At 40.2% G+C, this 20,280-nt stretch overlaps 1 protein-coding gene across 1 annotated transcript; it reads right to left on the reverse strand.

Moving 5' to 3' along the window:
- Positions 1-1,637: 1,637 nt before the first annotated feature.
- Positions 1,638-6,931, reverse strand: Armcx5 (armadillo repeat containing, X-linked 5). The gene is made up of 6 exons (XM_013036582.1): positions 6,881-6,931; positions 6,611-6,745; positions 5,645-5,833; positions 4,782-4,847; positions 2,562-4,448; positions 1,638-1,817 (listed from the first exon to the last, which is right to left on the reverse strand). Exons 5-6 carry the CDS (start codon positions 4,197-4,199, stop codon positions 1,638-1,640), a joined length of 1,818 nt encoding a protein of 605 aa, XP_012892036.1. The 5' UTR covers positions 4,200-4,448; positions 4,782-4,847; positions 5,645-5,833; positions 6,611-6,745; positions 6,881-6,931.
- Between the last annotated feature and the right edge of the window lie 13,349 nt (positions 6,932-20,280).

The raw sequence follows: 20,280 nt of genomic DNA on the forward strand, positions 1-20,280 counted from the left end.
TAACCGGATTTGCACAGTACAAGCCAAGTCTATATATCAAAATGCATGGTATATAATTAAAATGTACAACTTTATGTTTTTATGTATGAATTTAAAAAGAAATTTTATATTTACTAGAAAGTAAGTGTGATCAATGGCTTAGATAAGTGGAAACAACTGCATATTGCTAACAAGGATGTGAAATGGTGCAGCCACTATGGAAAAGTTTGGCAATACCTCAAAAAGCTGAACACAGAATTATCACATAGTCCATCAGCTCCACTCCAAAAGGTCAAAACAATGTAAGTGCACATAACAGATGATATGCTCGGAACAATGGGAGATGATTTTGCCTCTTGCAATTACCACCCAAAGAGGGACCATCAATGTCCTGCTTTGACACAAATGTATACACATCCCACACTCACCCTTCTCTTTAGCTGATATTGGAAAATTCCATAGCCATCAACTGATTAAGAGTGTACTCCACAGGGTATTTGAGACACAGAATATTTCCAAAAGGTTTGGTCCAACTGTATTGTGAAGATCTCCAATACTGAGAGAAGTACTCACAGCTGGTATTATAGGCTAAGGGATTTCTGTGGATTAAAAAAAGTTATAAAGAACTTCAAAAATCATCTAAATTGAAATGTCTCATTGAAAAATAAACTATTCTGCATTTTCCCCATCTTAATATACCACAGTGATGAACAGCCTTCCAGTTTTGTTCCTAGATGTATGAAAGCTAGGTTTACGCTTGTCTTTAATAAAAATTAAACTACAGAGAGCTGTTAACACTAAAGGTATATTTCATAACATTGCTATTTTCAGTTTAAGCCTTCTCTCAAATGAACAAAAAGCAGAGTAAAATCAAAGGAAAGATCAGTATTTTTACATGGATCCTAATATACATCATTCCTGATTCTGGCCAGTAAAATAAAGAGGATTATAACAACAAAGGAGTTTGGGGGTAGGAGAAGCAGAGGTAATCCCAGATCATGTCTATACTCTGTCATTCTTTGCTTACAAACCCCTGCCCAGAGCCCAGCTTTTGTTGAATTTAAACAGGAAAGTCTCAGGTGGTACAAGCAACAAGGCTTCAACTCTATAAACTATGAAAATAAGTGAGATAGTGTAAATAGGAGAATTAATTTCCTCCCAACTACACACTTCTAAAGGACTTTGTTAGCTTGTGGGTATGTCACACAACGAGCTGTACTCTGACCAAGGATCAGCACAAACAAAAGATGAACATCAAGAATAAGTAAAACCACACGTCAGGGGCTCATGCTTTTAATCCTAACTACACAGAGGAGGCTGAGATCCAGACGATTCAGATTTAAAGCCAGTCCAAGTAGAAAAGTCTGTGAGATTCCATCTCAAAAAATAAAAACAGTGAAAAGCAAGGCTGGAGGTGAGGTTCAAGCTGTAGAGTGCCAGCTGAGCAAGTAAGCAAGCCGAGAGATCACAAGTAGTTCAAATCCCAATATTGCCAAAAGAAAAAAAAAAGAAGAGGTGCAAATCACCAAGCCCACAGCATTGGCCAGAGAACAAAACTAAGGATAAGAGTCAACAGTCATTAAAGTAGGATGGATGTGACTATGTATGAAGCAGTTCCTGTAAGTGGTCCTGAGACACTACTCTGAAGCCCAAGAACCTTAAAGAAAGTAATAAATCTGATGCCCCATGGCAGTGAGGGAGTTAATGAGGGCAGAGTAAGGTTGGGTCCCTTTAAAACCACATTTTCCACAGATGTCCATGGTTTTACTGAACAGAGGTGAGAGCCAGGAATCCTCTTGGGGGTGTCCAAGAGCTTCACCAAATCCTGATGACGCATCCTATGTGAAAGGCACAAATTCTTGGATTCAGATTGCAATTAAAAAGCATCTATGTTCCACTCCTCCAAAGTCTGTCCTCATCCACTTTCCCAGAGATGCCCATATAGGGCTTATTCTCCACTTGCTCTCCATTGAAGCGCTATCCTTGGAGCCTACAGACTGCTAGTAGCAAAGTCTTATCTTCTTGCTTACAGACTGATTCTCATTCTTGAACATGTTGAAACTATACAATCTCCCAACGCGATTCCATTCTGTTTGTGCCCCCACACACAGAGAAACTGACAAGACAAAGCTCTTCACTATCTTTATGTTGCTAGTAATTTATCTCTCTGTCTGCATTTCAACTGAAGAACTAGGACAATGTTTTCACCAGTTTTAGCGTGCAACTTTATTAAGAGCATGTAAATGAAACCTCAAAATAATATATTTGTACCAATATAAAGCACAGAAGCATAGCTTGCTCAAGATGAATGGGTCACATTGCATAAATATTAATATCAGGTCACATTGCATAAATACTAAAATACCTCAATTTATATTATATAGCACAATAAAATCCAACAAATATTCAAGCTGTTAAGATTGTTATCCACAAAATTCTCCTTCAATCAACAGAGAACATAAGCATTCAGTTTATAATATGCACTGAATTCATATTGCAACACCAAAAATATTGCTCAAGGCTTTGGAAGAACAAATAGCTATTCAGAGTTTGAGTATTAATCGTATAACTTTATCTCTCACCTCAGGATCACTGTTCTCTGCTAAGTCTTGGAGTTTCTGACCAAGCAATTTTGCTTCCTGGAATATGGAAATAAGTTCAGATTTAGTGAACTCTTCCTTGGTAAACAGCTTTGCCCTTTTCTTGAAATGGAAATTTATATTTTCAAGTATTTGAAGAGTATTAAGAATATTGACCTTTGACTCATTCTTATTAAAGAATGTAACCAAAGTTGACAGTACATCACCAGTGATCATTTCTCTTACATTGGCTTGATTTTTAGATAAGCAATAAAGTAATCTTAAAGCATAAAACTTGATTCTGAAACTTCCTTTGTTTAACAATATAAGGAAATCTGGAATGTGACTGGCAATCAAATGGTGATTCTCAAACCTCATACTTGTGCCCACCAATAATTTTAGAGCAGTCAGTTGCAACTGGGAGTTCAAAGAATTAGCATTTATTTCTTTACAAATTTCTCTTATATAGGGCCCATCTATGTTAGCTTCTTCTAAAGGCTCAGGGTTCTCACTTATTATAGCTAAAGCTTTAGAATGTTCTTCAACTTGGGGATTATTGACCAAGTTTTCAATCATAACAGTTATACCAACATCATGAATTATATCTTGGGTAAATGGGTAAGCACGACTGACGCCCATTATCATTGTAGCTATTTCATGAATGAAAGGATCAGTAGTTAGCTTAAGTAAATCAACAAGTTTATCAAACTCCTCAGGCTCTAAACTAAAGCCACGTGGATTACAGCGGCAGTTCTTTGGACTAGGCCCATAGTTTTCCTTTTGCTTAACCTGTTCTTTTATCTCAGCTAAGGTCTGATAGTAAGGTCCATCATAAGGTGGGATCTTGGTCAGAGGCCGAATACCCAGAGGAGTTTCAATCAAGGTGGCAACCAGGGTCCAGTTCCCTTTTGGAGGCGTAGATTTTTTCCGTGCATCAACTGGGGCTAGGACAACATACCTGGCCCTTGCCCATGCTGCTGCTTTTTGTTTTAGGGTAAGGACAGGTTCGGGTGTAGGCTTGGGCTCTTCCTGAATTTTAAGTGGGGGCTTATAAACTTGAAGAGGGGTATCTTCTTTAGGCCAAAACCAGGACCCTACACTAGGTTCTTCCCCAGTCCAAAACCAGGAGCAGACATTTTCTTCATCTTCATCGGTGGATCTGAGGACAACACTACCTGTGTCCTTGGTCTCAGATTGGATGCTGGCTTCTTCCTCTATGTTAGATATACAATCAGTATCAGCTTTATCATTAGCTTTTGCCTCTTTGCCAGCATCAACCTTGATTTCAGATTTGGTTTCAGAATTGACATTGGCCTTAGACATAGGTATGACCATTGACTTGGTTTGAGGCATTACATCAGATGAAGTCTCAGTCACAACTCGAATATTAGTCACATCTTCCACTTGGCTCACTTCAATTGTCACAGCCACAGGCTGAGTGTAGGTCACTGTTTGTGTCATAGCCATTGTTCCATCACAAATCTTGGTGTGGGTCACTAATTCTATTGTTGGTTCTGCCTCAAGTGCTGTCTTGGCCTGAGTCATAGCTTTCACTTTAGTATAGTCAGGGCTACTGATTTCAAGTTTCAGGTCAATCTCAGCCTCTTCTGCAGCCCTTGCACTGGCTGTAGAACCAATCATGGTCCAAGTTAAAGGTATGACCAAGTTATATGCCCTACCACTGAAGGTCTGTCCCAAGTTGGTGTTTCCACACAAAGTCCAGCAGTCACTCAGCCCCCTTTACAACTACAAGTTCTGCCAACAATATAGACAATATGCTGAGGAAGCTCACTCAAGGTAAAGAAGGATGGCTGTGCCTGGGCACAGCCCGGTGGAGGACGGTGGTCTTCAGCCACTCCCAGGCCACCAGATCTGCCACTGAAGTTGGACCTAGGGGTGGAGGAAGGAAATTGGGCTTTAAGTCTCTTCCAAAGTTTTTCTCCTCATGGTAATTGGCACATTTATAGGAAAGTATGGAAATTCAGTGCTACATGAAAGAAGTACACTTAACAAACCATCTCTCTTATTTCCTCCACTCTCCACACCTCTCACTCTCCACATCTCTCACTACCAGACATCAAATAAGTTCCTGGAGGACAGGCGTGTGAGATGGAAGTGAGAGAGACTGAGAATTTGCTGGATCATGATTCCTACTGGAGTGAAACACAGCTCTACTAATCCATGCCACCAATCTACCCAAGCAGTTTCCAAATTCATACCAACCTTCACTGACTCAGAGTAATTTTCTCTTTTCCTTGCTTCCAATGATGATAAGACCTTCAGGCAGACCTATGGAAAAATAAGCAAAGAAGAAGCTATAGAAACTGACTTTTGTAACAGATCATGGTCTCTGACCCATATTTTTCCTTTTGTGTGCTGGTACTGGGGCTTGAATTCAGCACTTGCACACTGTTTCTCAGCTTTTTCACTTAAGGCTGGCACTCTACCACTTGAGCCACAGCTCTACTTCCAGTTTTCTCTTGGTTAGTTGGACATTAGTCTTAAACGTGCGTTTTTTTTCTTTGAACCACATTCTTCAGATCTAAGCCTCCCAAGTAACTAAGATTGCAGGTGCATATTCTTGCCTTTCCAAGTACCATTTATCTAATGTTTCCCTCCATCTGGTCCCCTCCCCCAATTGCTTGGCTTCAAAGCTGTTCCTCCTTTCTTACTCCTCACTATTTTCTTCTTCAATGATTGTTCTGATATTTCTGTAGTTCAGAATCAGATTACAATGACACATAAGAGTATGATAACTAAGACGGAAAGGGAAAAGGTAGGTTTTTCCATTGTGTACATCCAAAGCATAACAAATTACCAACTAAATTGTCAAGAGGAGGACAAGCTAGAGTCACCAATAAGCTGGCAAAACAGAAGAGATGAAATTTTCAAATCTCAGTCATTACTGTCCCTGTACCCATACACCAACATTAATAGATATAGTTCAATTTCTCTTCATGACTTCCTAACTCCAAGTTATGATATTTGTTCAAACCTTCACAAAAAGTCATTTCTAGAGACTTAGGGACAGGTCCACAAATATGAACAAACACACAAACTAAAAATGGGAGAAGCAGGGTACGTACCAGGAACACTGAGATCTTGGAAAAGAATCGCACCTGGGGCATAAATGCTTCAGGATACAAGTACTTCTTTGCCCAACATTGTCTACTTCTCTTTTTCCACTCCCAAATCTCCAAACCCTTCTACTTCATTCTTAAAGTCTAACAATTTCCATGAAGAAGCAACTCAAGCATCCTTGCAAGAGCACTAGGCTTAGTGGGGATGAAATGAACAGACAAACTATAAGAGACTGGAAAAAACAGTAAAAAGCTTATTTCCAAATTTCTTGTTTTTTTTTTCCTTTTCTCCCCCAAAGCCCGTCGATTTTCTGCAACAAGCTGGGACTTCAGGAAAGACATTTCTGGAAAGCTGACAAAGAGGCAATCTGGAGATTATCCCATATCCTTATCTGCTCTAGTACTCTCCCATTTACCATATTCAAGGGCTGCCCACTCTGCAGACACTAGACTCTTTTTATCCTGTTCCCTCCTCTTAAGGTTTTCTGCCCCCTAGTGGTCATTACAGAAATTTAAAGTGCTGCAAACCGGAACGGATCTACACAGCTAAATGAATGTATGACATGCACCTAAAGATCAAATGAGAAAGACAGTGAGGGGTGTGATTAATAATAGATTAGTACCCTGGAGTTGAAAGCCTGTTTTAAACCAGGGCTTTGGTTACGCACGTTTCCAACGACCCCCCCCCCATCACTGTCCTCTTCAGCAGCAACAACCCATTTTTTTTCTTCATCATCATCCATTTTCCTGTTGGAAAACGCTAGTACACCCCTTCCCTATCTCCTTCCCCTTCCCAACCTTCGTCTAAAGTGGGGCGACTTTCTGGAAACGCAGCTAATAAAGAGGCATATCCTTTTATGATTCCCGGTGCATCAATCCCTCCCTCGCTTTCACCACCTGCCTCCCAAGCCCACAGCATTCATTTCCAAATTCACATTCATACCCCCAAGCGATGCCCGCCTTCTCACTAACCTGCTCGCCTTGGATCAGAAGCAGTTTTCTTATTTCCTTGTCTCAAGGAGTGCCATGCCATATATAAGGGGGAACTGACCGACACAAGGACCCAAAACAATGGCGGCGACTGTGTTTTGGGGGTCAGCCTGGAACCTAGAAGTTAGAACGAGATACTTGCTTTTTCAGACAAAAGGCAAAAGGCCATAAATGACATCATTTCTCGGTACTGTCTTCTCTTTCCGGTTCCCAGGAACCCACAGGAACCCACACTTAGTAACTAGCATCTACCTTGTCCTCTGCAGAATACGGTCTACTCTGTTCCCATTACCAAAATCCGGCAGCGGGAGGAGCTAGAGTGTAGTTTAAGGGGATCCGGCTTCAGGAAGCGGAGTGATACTGGGTTTTGCCTAGCGTCACTTTTCGCTGTGTCAGAGGTCTTCGTCCCGCCCACTTTGCAGGTTTTTGGTGCAGTCTAAGACAGATGCCTGCAGACTTTGGGAAAACGCAGTTCAACGCAAAGCAGCAGACCCAATAGTCAAGTGTCGCGGATATTAGCTCAGCTCGTTTAGAAGCTTCCCCTACCCCAACCCACCAATCTTACCATGTCTTTCCGTACTGAAAAAAGTACTTGTTTTGGGCTGTAGCCTTACAAGGTGAACAGGTATGAGAGTCTTAGTGTTTACAGATTCACCGGTCCAAACTTGACAGCGCTCCAAACTGCATGGGCTGTGAGAGGGGCTGCAGTAGGAATGTTAAGAAAGACTGAAGACTAATCTACTAAAATATGTACTATTCTGTGCCAACTGCAAGAGAAACCCTCTATACTGCCCTTTCAAGCACTGACTTTTCTTCATAAAATATGTGGGGTTGTGGCAGGGTATCTGGCAAGCTGCTCTGACCTTTTCCTCTTGGTCTTTTTCTGCTCCTCTTGCCTATTTCCATAGACCTATTGCTCTTCTCCCAAAGGAAAGTCAATCTCAACCTCCTCTTTTAGGAACTTAGCAACTGGTCTGTGCCAAGTGTGATTCTTTCTGCCACACCAATTTTTCCCCATTCAAAACGGCAAGGTATTTGGTTATTATACTGTTCTTGCAATTATCCAGTTAGGCCATATCCTGTCTCATCTTCCATTTTTCTGTCAGGAAAAGCTACCACCACTTCCCATGTCCTTCCTCAAGGCTGATCTCAACTGTGCATTTCAACTTCACCTTCCCTCTAAGACTTTCACTCTACCTAATGAAATATATTCTCCCAGTATACTAGTTCTGTCTTTCTGTAATGATTGGTAGCTTAAGTTAGACTGTTAATTTCCTCTTTTCTACCAATCTGTACTCAGCACATGATAGACTGATTAGTCAATGTGTGAACCACTGAGTCATGAGAATTCCATGAAACCAGTTCCTTTTTTTTATTGTAAAGATGCTGTACAGAGGGGTTACATTTACATGAGCAAGGCAATGAATACATTTCTTGTCTAGCATTGTTACCCCTTCCCTTGTTAGTTCTCTCATTATCCCTTCCCTCCTTTAGCTCCCTCACCCCTCCCCCAAGTTGTAAAGTTCATTTCCAATATACTGTGTTGTGGGTATCATTGTTGCAATGGGTCATCCTGTGTCCTAGTTTCAGAATTTTGTAATTCCCCTTCCCCTCCCCAAATTAGACAAATGTATATACAAGATGCAAAGTACCAAAATCAAGTACAGTGACAACAGCGGATATACCATAGGGGGAAGAACATACAAAGGAAACAAAAAAAAATCACATAGTACATTAAAAATAACAACAAAGAAAGAGCTCTTGTGTCCATATCTTGGGGTTCATTTCACTTAGCATCATTTTATATGGTCATTTGTACATAGATTTTGAGCTTTTCTGCTTATCTCATCAACTTCTCTGGCCATAAAAGAAATGTGAATCAAAACAACATTGAGATTCCACCTCACTCAAGTTAGAATGGCTATAATCAAGAAATCTAATAACAGATGCTGGAGGGGATGTGGCCAGAAGGGAATCCTACTGCACTGTTGGTGGGAGTGTAAACTTGTTCAACCACTCTGGAAAGCAGTATGGAGGTTCCTCAAAAGACTCCACATAGAGCTCCCCTATGACCCAGCAATCCCACTTCTGGGCATTTACCAAATGATCACAAACAAGGCCATACTAAAGCTACCAGCACAACTATGTTTATTGCAGCATTATTCACCATAGCCAAGATATGGAACCAACCCAGATGCCCCTCAGTAAATGAATGAAACAAGAAAATATGGTATATATACAATGGAATTCTAAGCTTCTATCAGAAAGAATGGTACCACCCTATTTGTTAGGAAATGGAAAGACTTGGAAAAATTCCTATTAACTGAAATAAGCCAGACCCAAAGAAATATAGGTCCTATGGTTTCCCTCATTTGCAATAATTAGTATACATCTAGAATAATTTTATCCATGAAACAATTTCTTACTTTCAGATCAATGCTAATCTCTGTGTGTGTGTGTGTGTGTGTGTGTGTGTGTGTGTGTGTGTGTGTCCTGTAACCCCAGGGCTTAGTCTAGAGTCAGTCACAAAGAAATAAAGAAATGCTGTGGAGGAAGGAAACAAAAATTTTGCTTTTCAAAAAAAGCATTAATAATCTTAATGTCATATATTGTAACAAATATATTGGGGAATACATTTAATTTGGACTCAATATTAGTGATTCTTTACTTTTCTGCATTCTATTCATGTTTATCATTATGTTTCACTAAATTCCTTAATATATAATAAAGCCCTAATATTAATAAACAAAAAACTAATGATCAACAATCCAGTAAATAAATAGGCAAACATATGAATATAGTTCATAACCCATACCAAACTTTCTTAAATATAAAAGAAAATATTTAATTTCACCAGTCACATAATATAAATTGTAAGTATAGCAATATATATTTCTCATCAATCAGACTGGCAAAGAGCAAAAAGTTGTACAAAAGATTGGAATGATGCATTCTTACATATTGTTAGAGGGAGCGTAAACTGGTACACTGTAGTCTATACAGGTCATTTGCAAATATTTGTCAAGGCACAAACATACATAGGGAATGAAGATGGGACATCTAAGATTGTGCCAGAACTTCTAGGGAAAGTGGCTGCAGATAATGGAGAGAAGAAGCAGGAGACTTTGCCATGGGTTCCATAGTCCCTTCTCAAAGGGATACTCAGGTAGCTCAGTGTCTAAATTGAGCCTGATGCTATGCTTGCCCAATCCCATGTAGGATTGTTTCCATTCTTCACAATGAGGCTAAGAAGTGTATAGTGTGCACTGCATTTCCTACATGAGAAGACTAAAGCTTAGACAGTTACACAAGTTTATCTCTGGTGATGGAAGCTATACCCAGAACAACAAAGTTGATATTATTCTTTATGTGATGGAAATGTTGATTCCATATCAGTATTTATTTTTCAGAAATTCACACTTCATCATCTGCCTCTGTAATGTAAATGTAAATTACTTGAAAACTAGCAATAAGTAGGAAATCATATATATAGGCATTATTTTCCAGTTGGTGGAACCTCATCTGTGGCATCATTCATAGAATTATAACCTGAAAAGTTTATGTGGCTATTACTTTAATTTCAGATGTGATGTCTGCTTTTTGTCTAAGTGCAAGCATTACAAAAGTGTGGAAAAAATTGTGTAGATATCCTGCTTGATGCCTGCCTGAAATTCAGAACTGTTCATTGCTAGTCATTATGAAAAGCCCCCCCCCCAAAAAAAAACTGACTACAGAGTGACAATCTGTGTCACTGTTGTGACACAGATTTGAAAATAGATGGTCAAAGATCCTTTGGTGGACATGGTGATGCCAACTCTGTGGGGGATGCACTGGGCAGAGGCTAACTGCCCCTCAACCTGAGGGTGCTAAGGGTATGCCCTTACAACACCTTCAGGAAGGGGCAGTGATGGGATGGTGGGTAGGACGGCAGGTGAAAGCACTGTGAAAAGGCTCGTTTCCCTTCTACCTGAGAGCAAATCTCTGAAAGGATTATGGTATGTATGGTCTAAGAAAACACTCAAATGATTGGAAATGAGCAGTAACATATGTGAACCTGCACCTTTCTTCCCTTCTCTACAGCCCTCATTAGCCAGGAGATGACTTTTGTGAAGCTCCCATTGTGCCAGCTGTCAGAACAAACAGGCAACATCCGTAAAGAAAACACACAGCATTGTTTGCCCTTAGGGAAGTGATGTTCACTGGCCTACAAGTTAGCTTCCTGGTGATCAAGGGCTCCAACCCCAGTTGTAGGTATGGCTTTTGAATTATGAGACATAATAGATGTCTGTGAATGAAGAGGAAAATGACATATGAGGCCTCCTTTTAGGACTTTGGTTTGAAGGCCTCCTGTAAGATCTTGCCCTCATTCTGGAAAAAAGGAGGTGGAATGTCAGATGAGCTACAGCCTTAGCTTAACTATAGTTTTCAGAGTGTGAAGCTATGTTAAAGTTGAGGGCTCCATAGGAAGAATGACCTACAAAAATTCTGACCTACAAAAATTCTCAGAGCCTCCATTTTCTCTTCTTTTTCATTATAAATGATTTCCTAAACATATGACATGCTGTTTGAACATTGAGTAAAGACTAATAGTTAATGTGTGTGCAAATCCATATACATGTATAGCCCCACTGTCTGATTGCACATCCAGGTCCATTATGTAGAAACTATAACCTTGGATACACAGACATGTATCAACACAAGACACTTCAAAGTTAATATTTTCTTAAATCTGTTGTGTGGGGATATGCAGTTGTTCCTATACAATTTTTGAAAAAGACATTTTTTACCTCTTGGTTCTTTTTAGTACTCTGAAAAACAGTATAAAGTTGATAGTCTGTAAAATTATTTTTGAGTCATACTTTATTCTATTAATGTGTATTCTTAGGCCTACACAATTCTGCATTGATTACTTTAATAGTGACCTTATGATAACTTTGTTGTCTTTGAATTTTGTTCTTCATTTTCAAGATCATTTTTCTATTTGGGTTCAATGATGCTTTATTTTATTCTACAATTAATTTTTAATCTCTACAAAGAAGACAGCTGTGATTTTCTTATACACTGTCAAGAACACTGAATATGCATATAAATTTGGGAGGTAGTTATCTTAACAAAACTAAGTCTTATAATACAAGAACATGAGTTGTCCTCCCACTCATTCATTTATTTCCATAATATTTTATGGATTTCATAGTATACGTTTGCATTTTTGTTAAATATTGTCCTACTTACAGGTTTCTCAGAGGACTAAACATTGAGCTTCCCTATGACCCAGCAATCCCTCTCCTGGGCATTTATCCAACTGACCACAAATGAGGCCACACTAAAGCTACCAGCCATTGAAGCATTGTGTTCATTGAAGCATTTTTTACAGAAGCCAAGATATGGAATCAACCCAGATGCCCTTCAGTGGACAAATGGATCAAGAAAATGTGGTATATACAATGGAATTCTACTCATCCATCAGAAAGAATGATATTGTACCATTTGTAAGGAAATAGAAAGATTTGGAAAAAACTATATTAAGTAAAGTAAGCCAGCCCCAAAGAAAATAAGTTGCATGGTTTCCCTCACTTGTAGTAATTAGAATGTGCCTATAAATCTTCAAGTAAACCAAATGAATAGTAAAAGACAAAAAATTACACTTGGACATGATAAATTAAAAAGGACTCTAAATATTCACATGGTGAGACCAAAGGAGGAAATTCTTAGGAGAAGCTCACAAGGGCTCAATAGTTACGTGTATATGATCATATAAAATGATGTTTATTGAAATGAACTCGAAGAAGTGGAAACAAGAGGTTTTTCATTTTACTTTTTGTGGTTCTTTATTCTTTTTTCCCCTTTTGTCACTGTTTTTGATTTCTGTACCTTTTGTCTTTTATGTAAGTTTACCTGATTTGGGGAGAGGAAGAGGAAGCATAGAAATGGTGGGACAAAGGGTGAACTAATTCAGCAGTGATACTCACTAGACACTATGTTGGAAATGAACTATACAACTTGGAGGGCAGGAGTTGGGAGGAAAAATCTGGGAGAAAATGAAGGGGGGTACACTGTTCAAAAAGAAATGTACTCAATACCTTACTTATATAACTGTAACCCCTCTGTACATCACCTTTACAATAAAAATTTTAGTGGAATTGTTTTCTCTTTTATATTACTTTTACAGTAGTTATAGTGAGATGGGGTTTTATTTAGACATTTCCACTCATGTGTACAGTGTATTCCAATCAATCTCACCCTCCTCAACTGGAATTGTTCTCTTAATTTTATTTAGTATATAGTAATACAATTGAACAAAAGAGGAGGAAAGAATAAGAGAGAGAGAGAGAGAGAGATGCAGTTACACTTTTTTGTGTGCCAGACCTGGACCTTGATCTCAGGGATTAGATATTATCCCTTAGCTTTTTTTTGCACAAGTCTAGTGCTCTAACATTTGAATCACAGTCTCAATTTCAGCATTTTGGTGATTAGTTGGAGATAAGAGTCTCACAGATTTTGCTGCTCAGGCTGATTTTGAACCACAATCCTCAGATCTCAATATCCCAAGTAGCTAGGATTAAAGGTATGAGCCACTGAAGCCTGGGCAGAAGCTTTTAAAATATGTTTTTATTGTAAAATTACTGTACAGAGGGGTTACAATTACATGAATAAGGTAATGAGTACATTTCCTATCCAGCATTGTTACCTCCTCCTTTGTTTTTCCCCTACTATCCCTTCCCTCCCCACCTTCCCAAATCCCCCCCCCCCATGTTGTAAAGTTAGTTTTCAACATAGTATCTTGTACATCTCATTGTTACAATGGGTCAACCTCTATCCTTATTTAAGCATTTTGTTATTTCCCTTCCCCTCCCCAAATTAGAAAAATGTATATTCAAGATGTAGGGCACCAACATTAAATACTGTGAAAACAGGGGAAGAACATACAAGAGAAACAAAAAAAATCACATAGGACATTTTAGATACATTAAAAACAATAGCAAGAAAGAAAAAGCGCTTGTGTCCCTATCTTGTGGTTCATTTCACTTAACATTATCTTATATGGCCATATGTACATAGCTTTTGACCTTTTCTGCTTGTCCTAGACTTATACTAGTTACTGCAAATAAGGGAAACCATGGGACCTATGTTTACGCCTTATCTTTTAATATATTCCTGTGATTCTCAAAATTATGCTTTGAAACAGATACAGTTAATACCTTCAGATTACAGTTTAAGAAAACTGAAGAACATGTTTTCCAAGGCTATACCATTACAAACCCAGGGGCCAAGCATTCTCTGTCATTGTGCTGAAGCTGACTCCTACTGGCTCATAATAGCTAATTATAAAATTCTTAGTTTTTCCAACTGAGTGATTTCACTACTTACATCAGTATGTTGATATCAATCATGAAAGAAATTCGTATACCAGAAAAATCACCTTCCCCTCCTGCAGATCAAGTTTGAAAACATTTGGCAGCAGACCATTGGGTTGAGATAAAGTATTGGTATTTTGAAAACTCTATAAATGATTCCAAAATAGGATTAAGATTTGAAATTACTGAGAGTAGTTATTACACTGTTAATGTAATTTTCCAAAGTATGAATGAGATTAGAGAAGGAGAACATTGGGGAACATCAGAGAAGAAGAATTTTTCACTATATATGTATAGTTGATGACATATGCATTTGGGTTTTTGGGGGGAGGGGGGTACTGTGTTTGAACTTAGGTCTCATGATTATTAAGTAGATGCACTACCAGTTAGCCATTCTGTCAGCCCTGCTTCTCACTGGCTATTTTTGAGATTTTGAGATAGGGTTTCATTTCCTCCTGGTCTGTGCCTGGATCCCCATCTGCCAAATTTAGGCTCCAGTCTTTGCTAGGATGAGAAGTGTGAGCCACTGAGTTCAGCTTTCCTCTATTGAAATGGAGGCTCTTGGACTTTTCTGTCTTGGCTTGCCTAGAACCTTATTCCTTCCATTCTAAGCTTCCCACATAGCTTAGGATGACAGGTGCATACCACTTCACCTAAAAAAGAGGTCTCATGAGAAAAATCTCAGTACAGCCCCAAAAGAGAACAATCTGGAGGAGTCAATGATTTTCTGAATTCTTTTCCTCCAAGGTATCTTCTCAGACTCCTGAAGATTAGGGTACTAATGAAACAGGTAAGAAAAATTGTGTAATATCTGTAAATTTACTCAAAGTTTATTGTATGGGTTATGGAATGACAGCCTAATATGGAGTTGCTTATTTCCTGTCACCTCAGCACAGTGGAGACCAGTGGAAGTATTTTGAGCTTCAGGCCAGCCGAGGCTATATAATGAGACCCTGTCCCAAAACAAAACAAAAGTTGTGGGCTAGGAATGTAACTCAGTGATAAGACACTTGCCTAGCATGTTTGAGGCCTAGGTTGGCTCCTCAACACCACTCAAAAAATGATGCTAGATTCTGCAGCATTTGTACAAAGTCCTGTTAGGAAACTGAGTCAAGAGGGTATTAGAATAAAGAAAGAACAGAAAATAACCTCAACAGACCAGACAAACTTTAATGGAAAGTTGAAGAGGGACACTATAGTGACCCGAGGAGAGTCAGGAGACAAGAGGCATGGTGTATTGGAGGCAGAGGTGGAAGGTATTGGTTAGGGGGCAGGGTCACAGGGAGCTGTTGGGTTGAAAGGGTGGGAGGCAGTGTTGCAGGTAGCTGGAGGGTTCAAAGAGTTTTATTAGTTTATGGGGCAGGTCTGGCTCCAGGAATCTTGGGTTAGTCTCCTAGAGTCTCTCAGATGCCTATCACCTGAGAGGGTGGGGGAGTGGGCTTTCATATTTATATTAAGATTCTGGGCTTGAGACTGGCCTGGATAATTGCTGAAAGATCCCTTAGGGGAAAGAGTAGTCAGTGGGCCAAGCGGTGGAAGGAACATTGAATTATGAACCATGCAGATTCTCATCACTAACTGGGTTCTCATCACTAAAACTGGCCATAACTTACAGGAAAAAAATTAAGAAATTGGGGCTGGGAAGGTGGCTCAGTGGTAAAGCGCTTGCCTTGCATGCATGAGGCCCTGGGTTCGATTCCATAGTACCACATAAGCAGAAAAAAAGCCAGAAGTGGCGCTGTGGCTCAAATGGTAGAGCACTTGCCTTGAGCTGAAGAGCTAAGGGACAGTGCCCAGGCCCAGAGTTCAGGCCCCACAACCGGACCCCCCCAAAAAATGAAGAGATGTCACAGTTCACCTTTCATCTGTTACTGCACAGATAATAAGAGGTTTAGAATCGCTTCTAATATACAAATAAAGCTTTAGTATTTTAAAAAAAACTTAAAGTATGGATGTGAGACCTGTCATTCGAATTGTAAAAGGAAATCTCATCCAATTCATAGTCCAGGTAAATGCTAATCCTTTTGGACTTTTCTTTTAGAAAATGAGTGACTAGAATGTTGCTTCAAGCCACATAATCACTGGACATACTCATTCTATAAATGAAATGTCCAGCATTTCCTCAGACCTGATAGCAACCACTTTCCAGCCCTGCAAGGGGCTTGCAAACCTCCATGGCCCATCATCCACTTGGATCTCCCAGTAATGCTGGCTGGAATTGAATATCCCACAACTCAGAATAGCTGGATAACCCATAAACTGCGTTGGATTATATGAACACTTTGCTTGTTCTTCAAAAACGTCATACACTTTTCAATCCTCAGAGACACATAGATACTGACACTTTCAGGTTCAGAGTAACTTCTCTAAGCTACTGTCTAAATTTCTGCAGAGGTGAAAGCTGCTGAAGAAGACTGCCCACTTCTTAATTGGGACTAATAGAGAGCTGGGGGCTTCAGGCCTCACACAGGGTAAAAGACGATTTTGTTATGTCAGCAATCTCCCTTCCAGCATCTGCCACCAATGTGGCAGACTTTTGATTGGGGAATTGTAGTGTTATCTGGTTTGTATCAATCTTCTCTGTGCAATTTGTTCCTCTTGCTAGCCTTGATAGGACTGCTTGTTTCTTAGGTTCTACAAACTGTTCCAAGTAATCAAATTGAGAGAAATGTCTTTTTTTCTTTTTTTAAAATTCAAAGTGAGAGGAATGTTTATTGGAAAAAGAACACTTTTTCAGTAGACTGAAAGTAGGTCATCTCTAGCATGAGAATGACAGGATAATCTCTACCTCTAATTTTCTATCTTCTCTGAGTTTAAATTGTTTTCTTCCCTGAGTGGTTAGTAACTTGTGAACAACTGTTACTTCAGACTGAAGTAACTGTGGGACTTTTCGCTGAGATGAGAGGTAGTCTCCACAATGAGACTCAGATGATTGCCTTGGAGGTCAAGGGACTAAGTTTAAGAGGATCAGACACATCCATCCCAGGGACCACACAAAGGCAGGCACAGGAGAAAGATTATTATAAAGTTTATTAGAGGAGCCATATTTCCCCCAAGAGGGAGCACATGGCTTCCATCACCAACCAAGTAGCAGGAGGGTATGAGGGAAAAGGAAGTGAGATAGATGGGAGTTCAGGTGGGTCTGGGCAGAGAGAGGGAGGGGCCAGCTGTATGGAGGGAACTCCAGGAATGGGGGGGGGGCAGGTCTAGGTGGAGCTGAGGACCAAAGGTGAGCATAACACTAACATTCTGCACTCTGTTGTTTAATAAAAATAGGGGGTACCAGGTGGGGGGCGGGTAATGGGCGGAGGTAATTTCTTCTGGAGCTACTTCCTGCTGTCAAGGGACGAAGTAGTCAGGGGACTCTGCTTTGTTGCTCAGCCTGGTACCATCTATGAAGCATCTGCTTGGCAGTGGTTGGTAAAAGGTCCTCCTTTTTCCATGGCAATAGTTATCTAAAATGCAAGAAAATTAATAAAAGTCAAAATTGTTGTTAAGGCAAAAATTGCTGTTAGCAGCCTACAAGAGGAATATGCTATTGGAGGATTGATTCCAAAAGGGACTATCAAAGATATGAAATTGACTTTTCTGTCTTGGATTGGAAATATAGCATCCTGAAGGAGGGGGAGTAAGACTTTTCTGCTTTAGGTTCACAGTAAACTGAGGAGGAGGGAGCAGAAATATTTAAAGGTTCCAGAGCCAATGGGTGTCATGGGCTCTTTTGGCTACTTCCTGTTGGACTGGGGACATCAAGGAATCCCTGGAGCTGGAATCTTTAGGGTCCCGGTCTGCGCTGGGCAAGGCAGGGCAGTATAAGTGATGTCTCTGGTTGCCTGTAGAAAAAGGATGGCCTTGACTTGTTTCCAAGTGGTATACTGGTCAGGAGATGTTATCCTGTTGAAAGAGACTTTGGGAAGGATCAGGCAAAAAGCTGACAAAAGATCAAGCAAAAAGCTGACATGGTGACAAGGTCAGTTAACATGAATGACATAGGAGAACACACATTGGCCATGGGCCAGAAATGTTTCATTTGGAGTATAAAGCCCAGTTGCAGCCCATTACAGTGAAGGTGAAATAACTGGACTTGGGGCAAGAAGGCAGGAAGGTGGTGTCTAGGGTCTTTTGGGCAACTGGGTAGGGGAGAGCATAACAGACTGGTTGGGAATACCAGTCAGAAGCTACTACAAATACAAATAGCAGACAACAAAGGCAAGACTGCTAACTTTTTGTCCAGTTAGAAGGTAGACAGGTATAGACATTAGGTGGGCAAGCAACTATCTCTCTTGATGTCCCGGCTCTGATTAATTTTGAAAGGACAAGCATAAAGTGTCTCCATTTAGGATACCATCTCCTCTTACTCCTCTCCATGGTTTTCCATTGTCAGGACTAACTTTGTCCTGGCAGTGTCTCAGCATCCATTGCTGGGTTAGCTTGTCCCAGTTGGCAGTTATGGTTTGGACTCAAGGCCTCGGCACTGTCACTGGGCACTTCTGCTCACGGCGAATGCTCTACCACTTAGAGTCACAATGCCATTTTCAGCCTTCCGCTGGATACTTAGAGGTGAGTCTGGAGCCATGCCTCCAGCCTGGCTCTGTGCTGATTAGCTGGGAGATGGAGATTTAGAGGGATTCTTTGTGCTCTGGATGGCTCTGAACTGTGGCAAAAGGAGTCTTTGTTACAAAAGCCCTTTTATTTCTAATTAAAGCAACAAGGAGATCAATGAGATAGAGGTTACCTATAACTTGTTAACAATTGACTAGCAATTACTTGCCAGAGTTTTTTTTTTTAATAAAACCCAGTAGCTGTTTTTTAAACTGGGACTGATTGGTACTCTAGGTACCATCCACTGCCTCTAGGCAGCCTGTTTAAAGTGGCTTATATACAACACTTAACCTCTAACAAATGTACAGGCCTTTTCTTGGGCTATAGCAGCATAGCCTGTTTAACTCCCTGGTGTATAAAAGCATTTTCTGGCTGGCAGAGGAACCTGATTTTTAGTGGCCCCAACAATGCCTACCTGTATAGGCCTTTAGACAGATCTTAATAGGAACATAATCTCAGCTCTACAAGCTTTTCAACAGATGAATTTAACCAGCTCAAAAGTTACTGCCAATTAGGACTTTGAGCAGATACAGGGGGTTTGGGACTTAAATTACATTTAACAGAAACAAACCTTTAGGAAAATTTTATCTTTTAAACTTTTGTCTGGGAGGCCAGCCACTCCCCACAACTTCCCAAATTTTACCTCAGGGAGGTCATATTAATCCCTTTTTGTAAAATTACTTTAATTTGCATTTAAAAGCCTCATTGAGACACTGGGCTACACTCTTTACCTCTAGGCTGCCCTGCGGGTGGCACAGTGAATAGAAAAAGTGTCCATTTTTTCTGCAGTCTGAGTTACCTTTAGGAATTTACATGTTAGGTTTTTAAAAAGAGAGGTTACCGAGTAAGAATCACACCACGCACGTGGTATTCAGGTAAGGGGTAGGTTTATTCATCGTTCTGGCTGGCACCAGGCCATATTGGCCCTCCACACAGCTGGGAAAAGACCTGGGAAAGAGGGCAGGGCGTCTGGGCCTGGGCTAGGCCTTATCTAGGGTATGGGCAGAGAAAGGTGTGGCTACATCGAATCCAGATGTGACCTCAGCAGATGCAGATGTGACCTCTTCCAGGTGTGCCAGTTGCTTAGGTAACAGAGGTACTGGGTGGAGATTTTGCTGCAAGGAGGGTGGAGTCTGCTCACCATCCAGGAATGGACCTTAGAACATCCAATTGTAAAATAGTATGGAAGTCAACTTATATCCTTTGTTCATACACCCCTTATTGTCTAACTTGTGGGGATTAACATTTACAGAACCAAATACCTAAAGTGGCTTGTGTTTTACCCCAAGTTAGCAGGCTTTTGATCAAGTGTGATAAAACAAGGTCAGAGTCTGAGTGACGCTGTGGCATCTCTCAGCGTGTATGGACTGTCGCACCTCCCATTGGTTACCTACAAAATTCTGCATATACTGGTTAAAGACCTGGTTCACACTGGCTTTTGCAAGCTGGTGCCACTGGTTTAGGCAGCTTTGCCTGGGCATAGTCACTCTGGTCCCTTGATCTTAAAGGGAGTTGATTGGCACACAAGGGAGAAAACAGAATTAAACCCTTAGTCTTAGTTTACTAGCCATGGTCAGAGGTACAATATTTAACTCTTAGCATACATGGACATAGGAATGACATAAATCACAGTCAACTTAATTACCAATTTCATTTACTTTGAAAAGGAAACCATCTTTTCTAACTCCTTTCCAA

Source organism: Dipodomys ordii, unplaced genomic scaffold (assembly GCF_000151885.1).
Source record: "Dipodomys ordii isolate 6190 unplaced genomic scaffold, Dord_2.0 Scaffold303, whole genome shotgun sequence".
Taxonomy (NCBI): Eukaryota; Metazoa; Chordata; class Mammalia; order Rodentia; family Heteromyidae; genus Dipodomys; species Dipodomys ordii.

Coding starts and splice junctions, on each gene's coding strand:
- Armcx5 (XM_013036582.1), bottom strand. CDS start 4,199: ATGATTGGTTCTACAGCCAGTGCAAGGGCTGCAGAAGAGGCTGAGATT. Junction 1,818..2,561: donor CAGAGAACAGTGATCCTGAG/GTGAGAGATAAA, acceptor CCTTTCACATAG/GATGCGTCATCAGGATTTGG.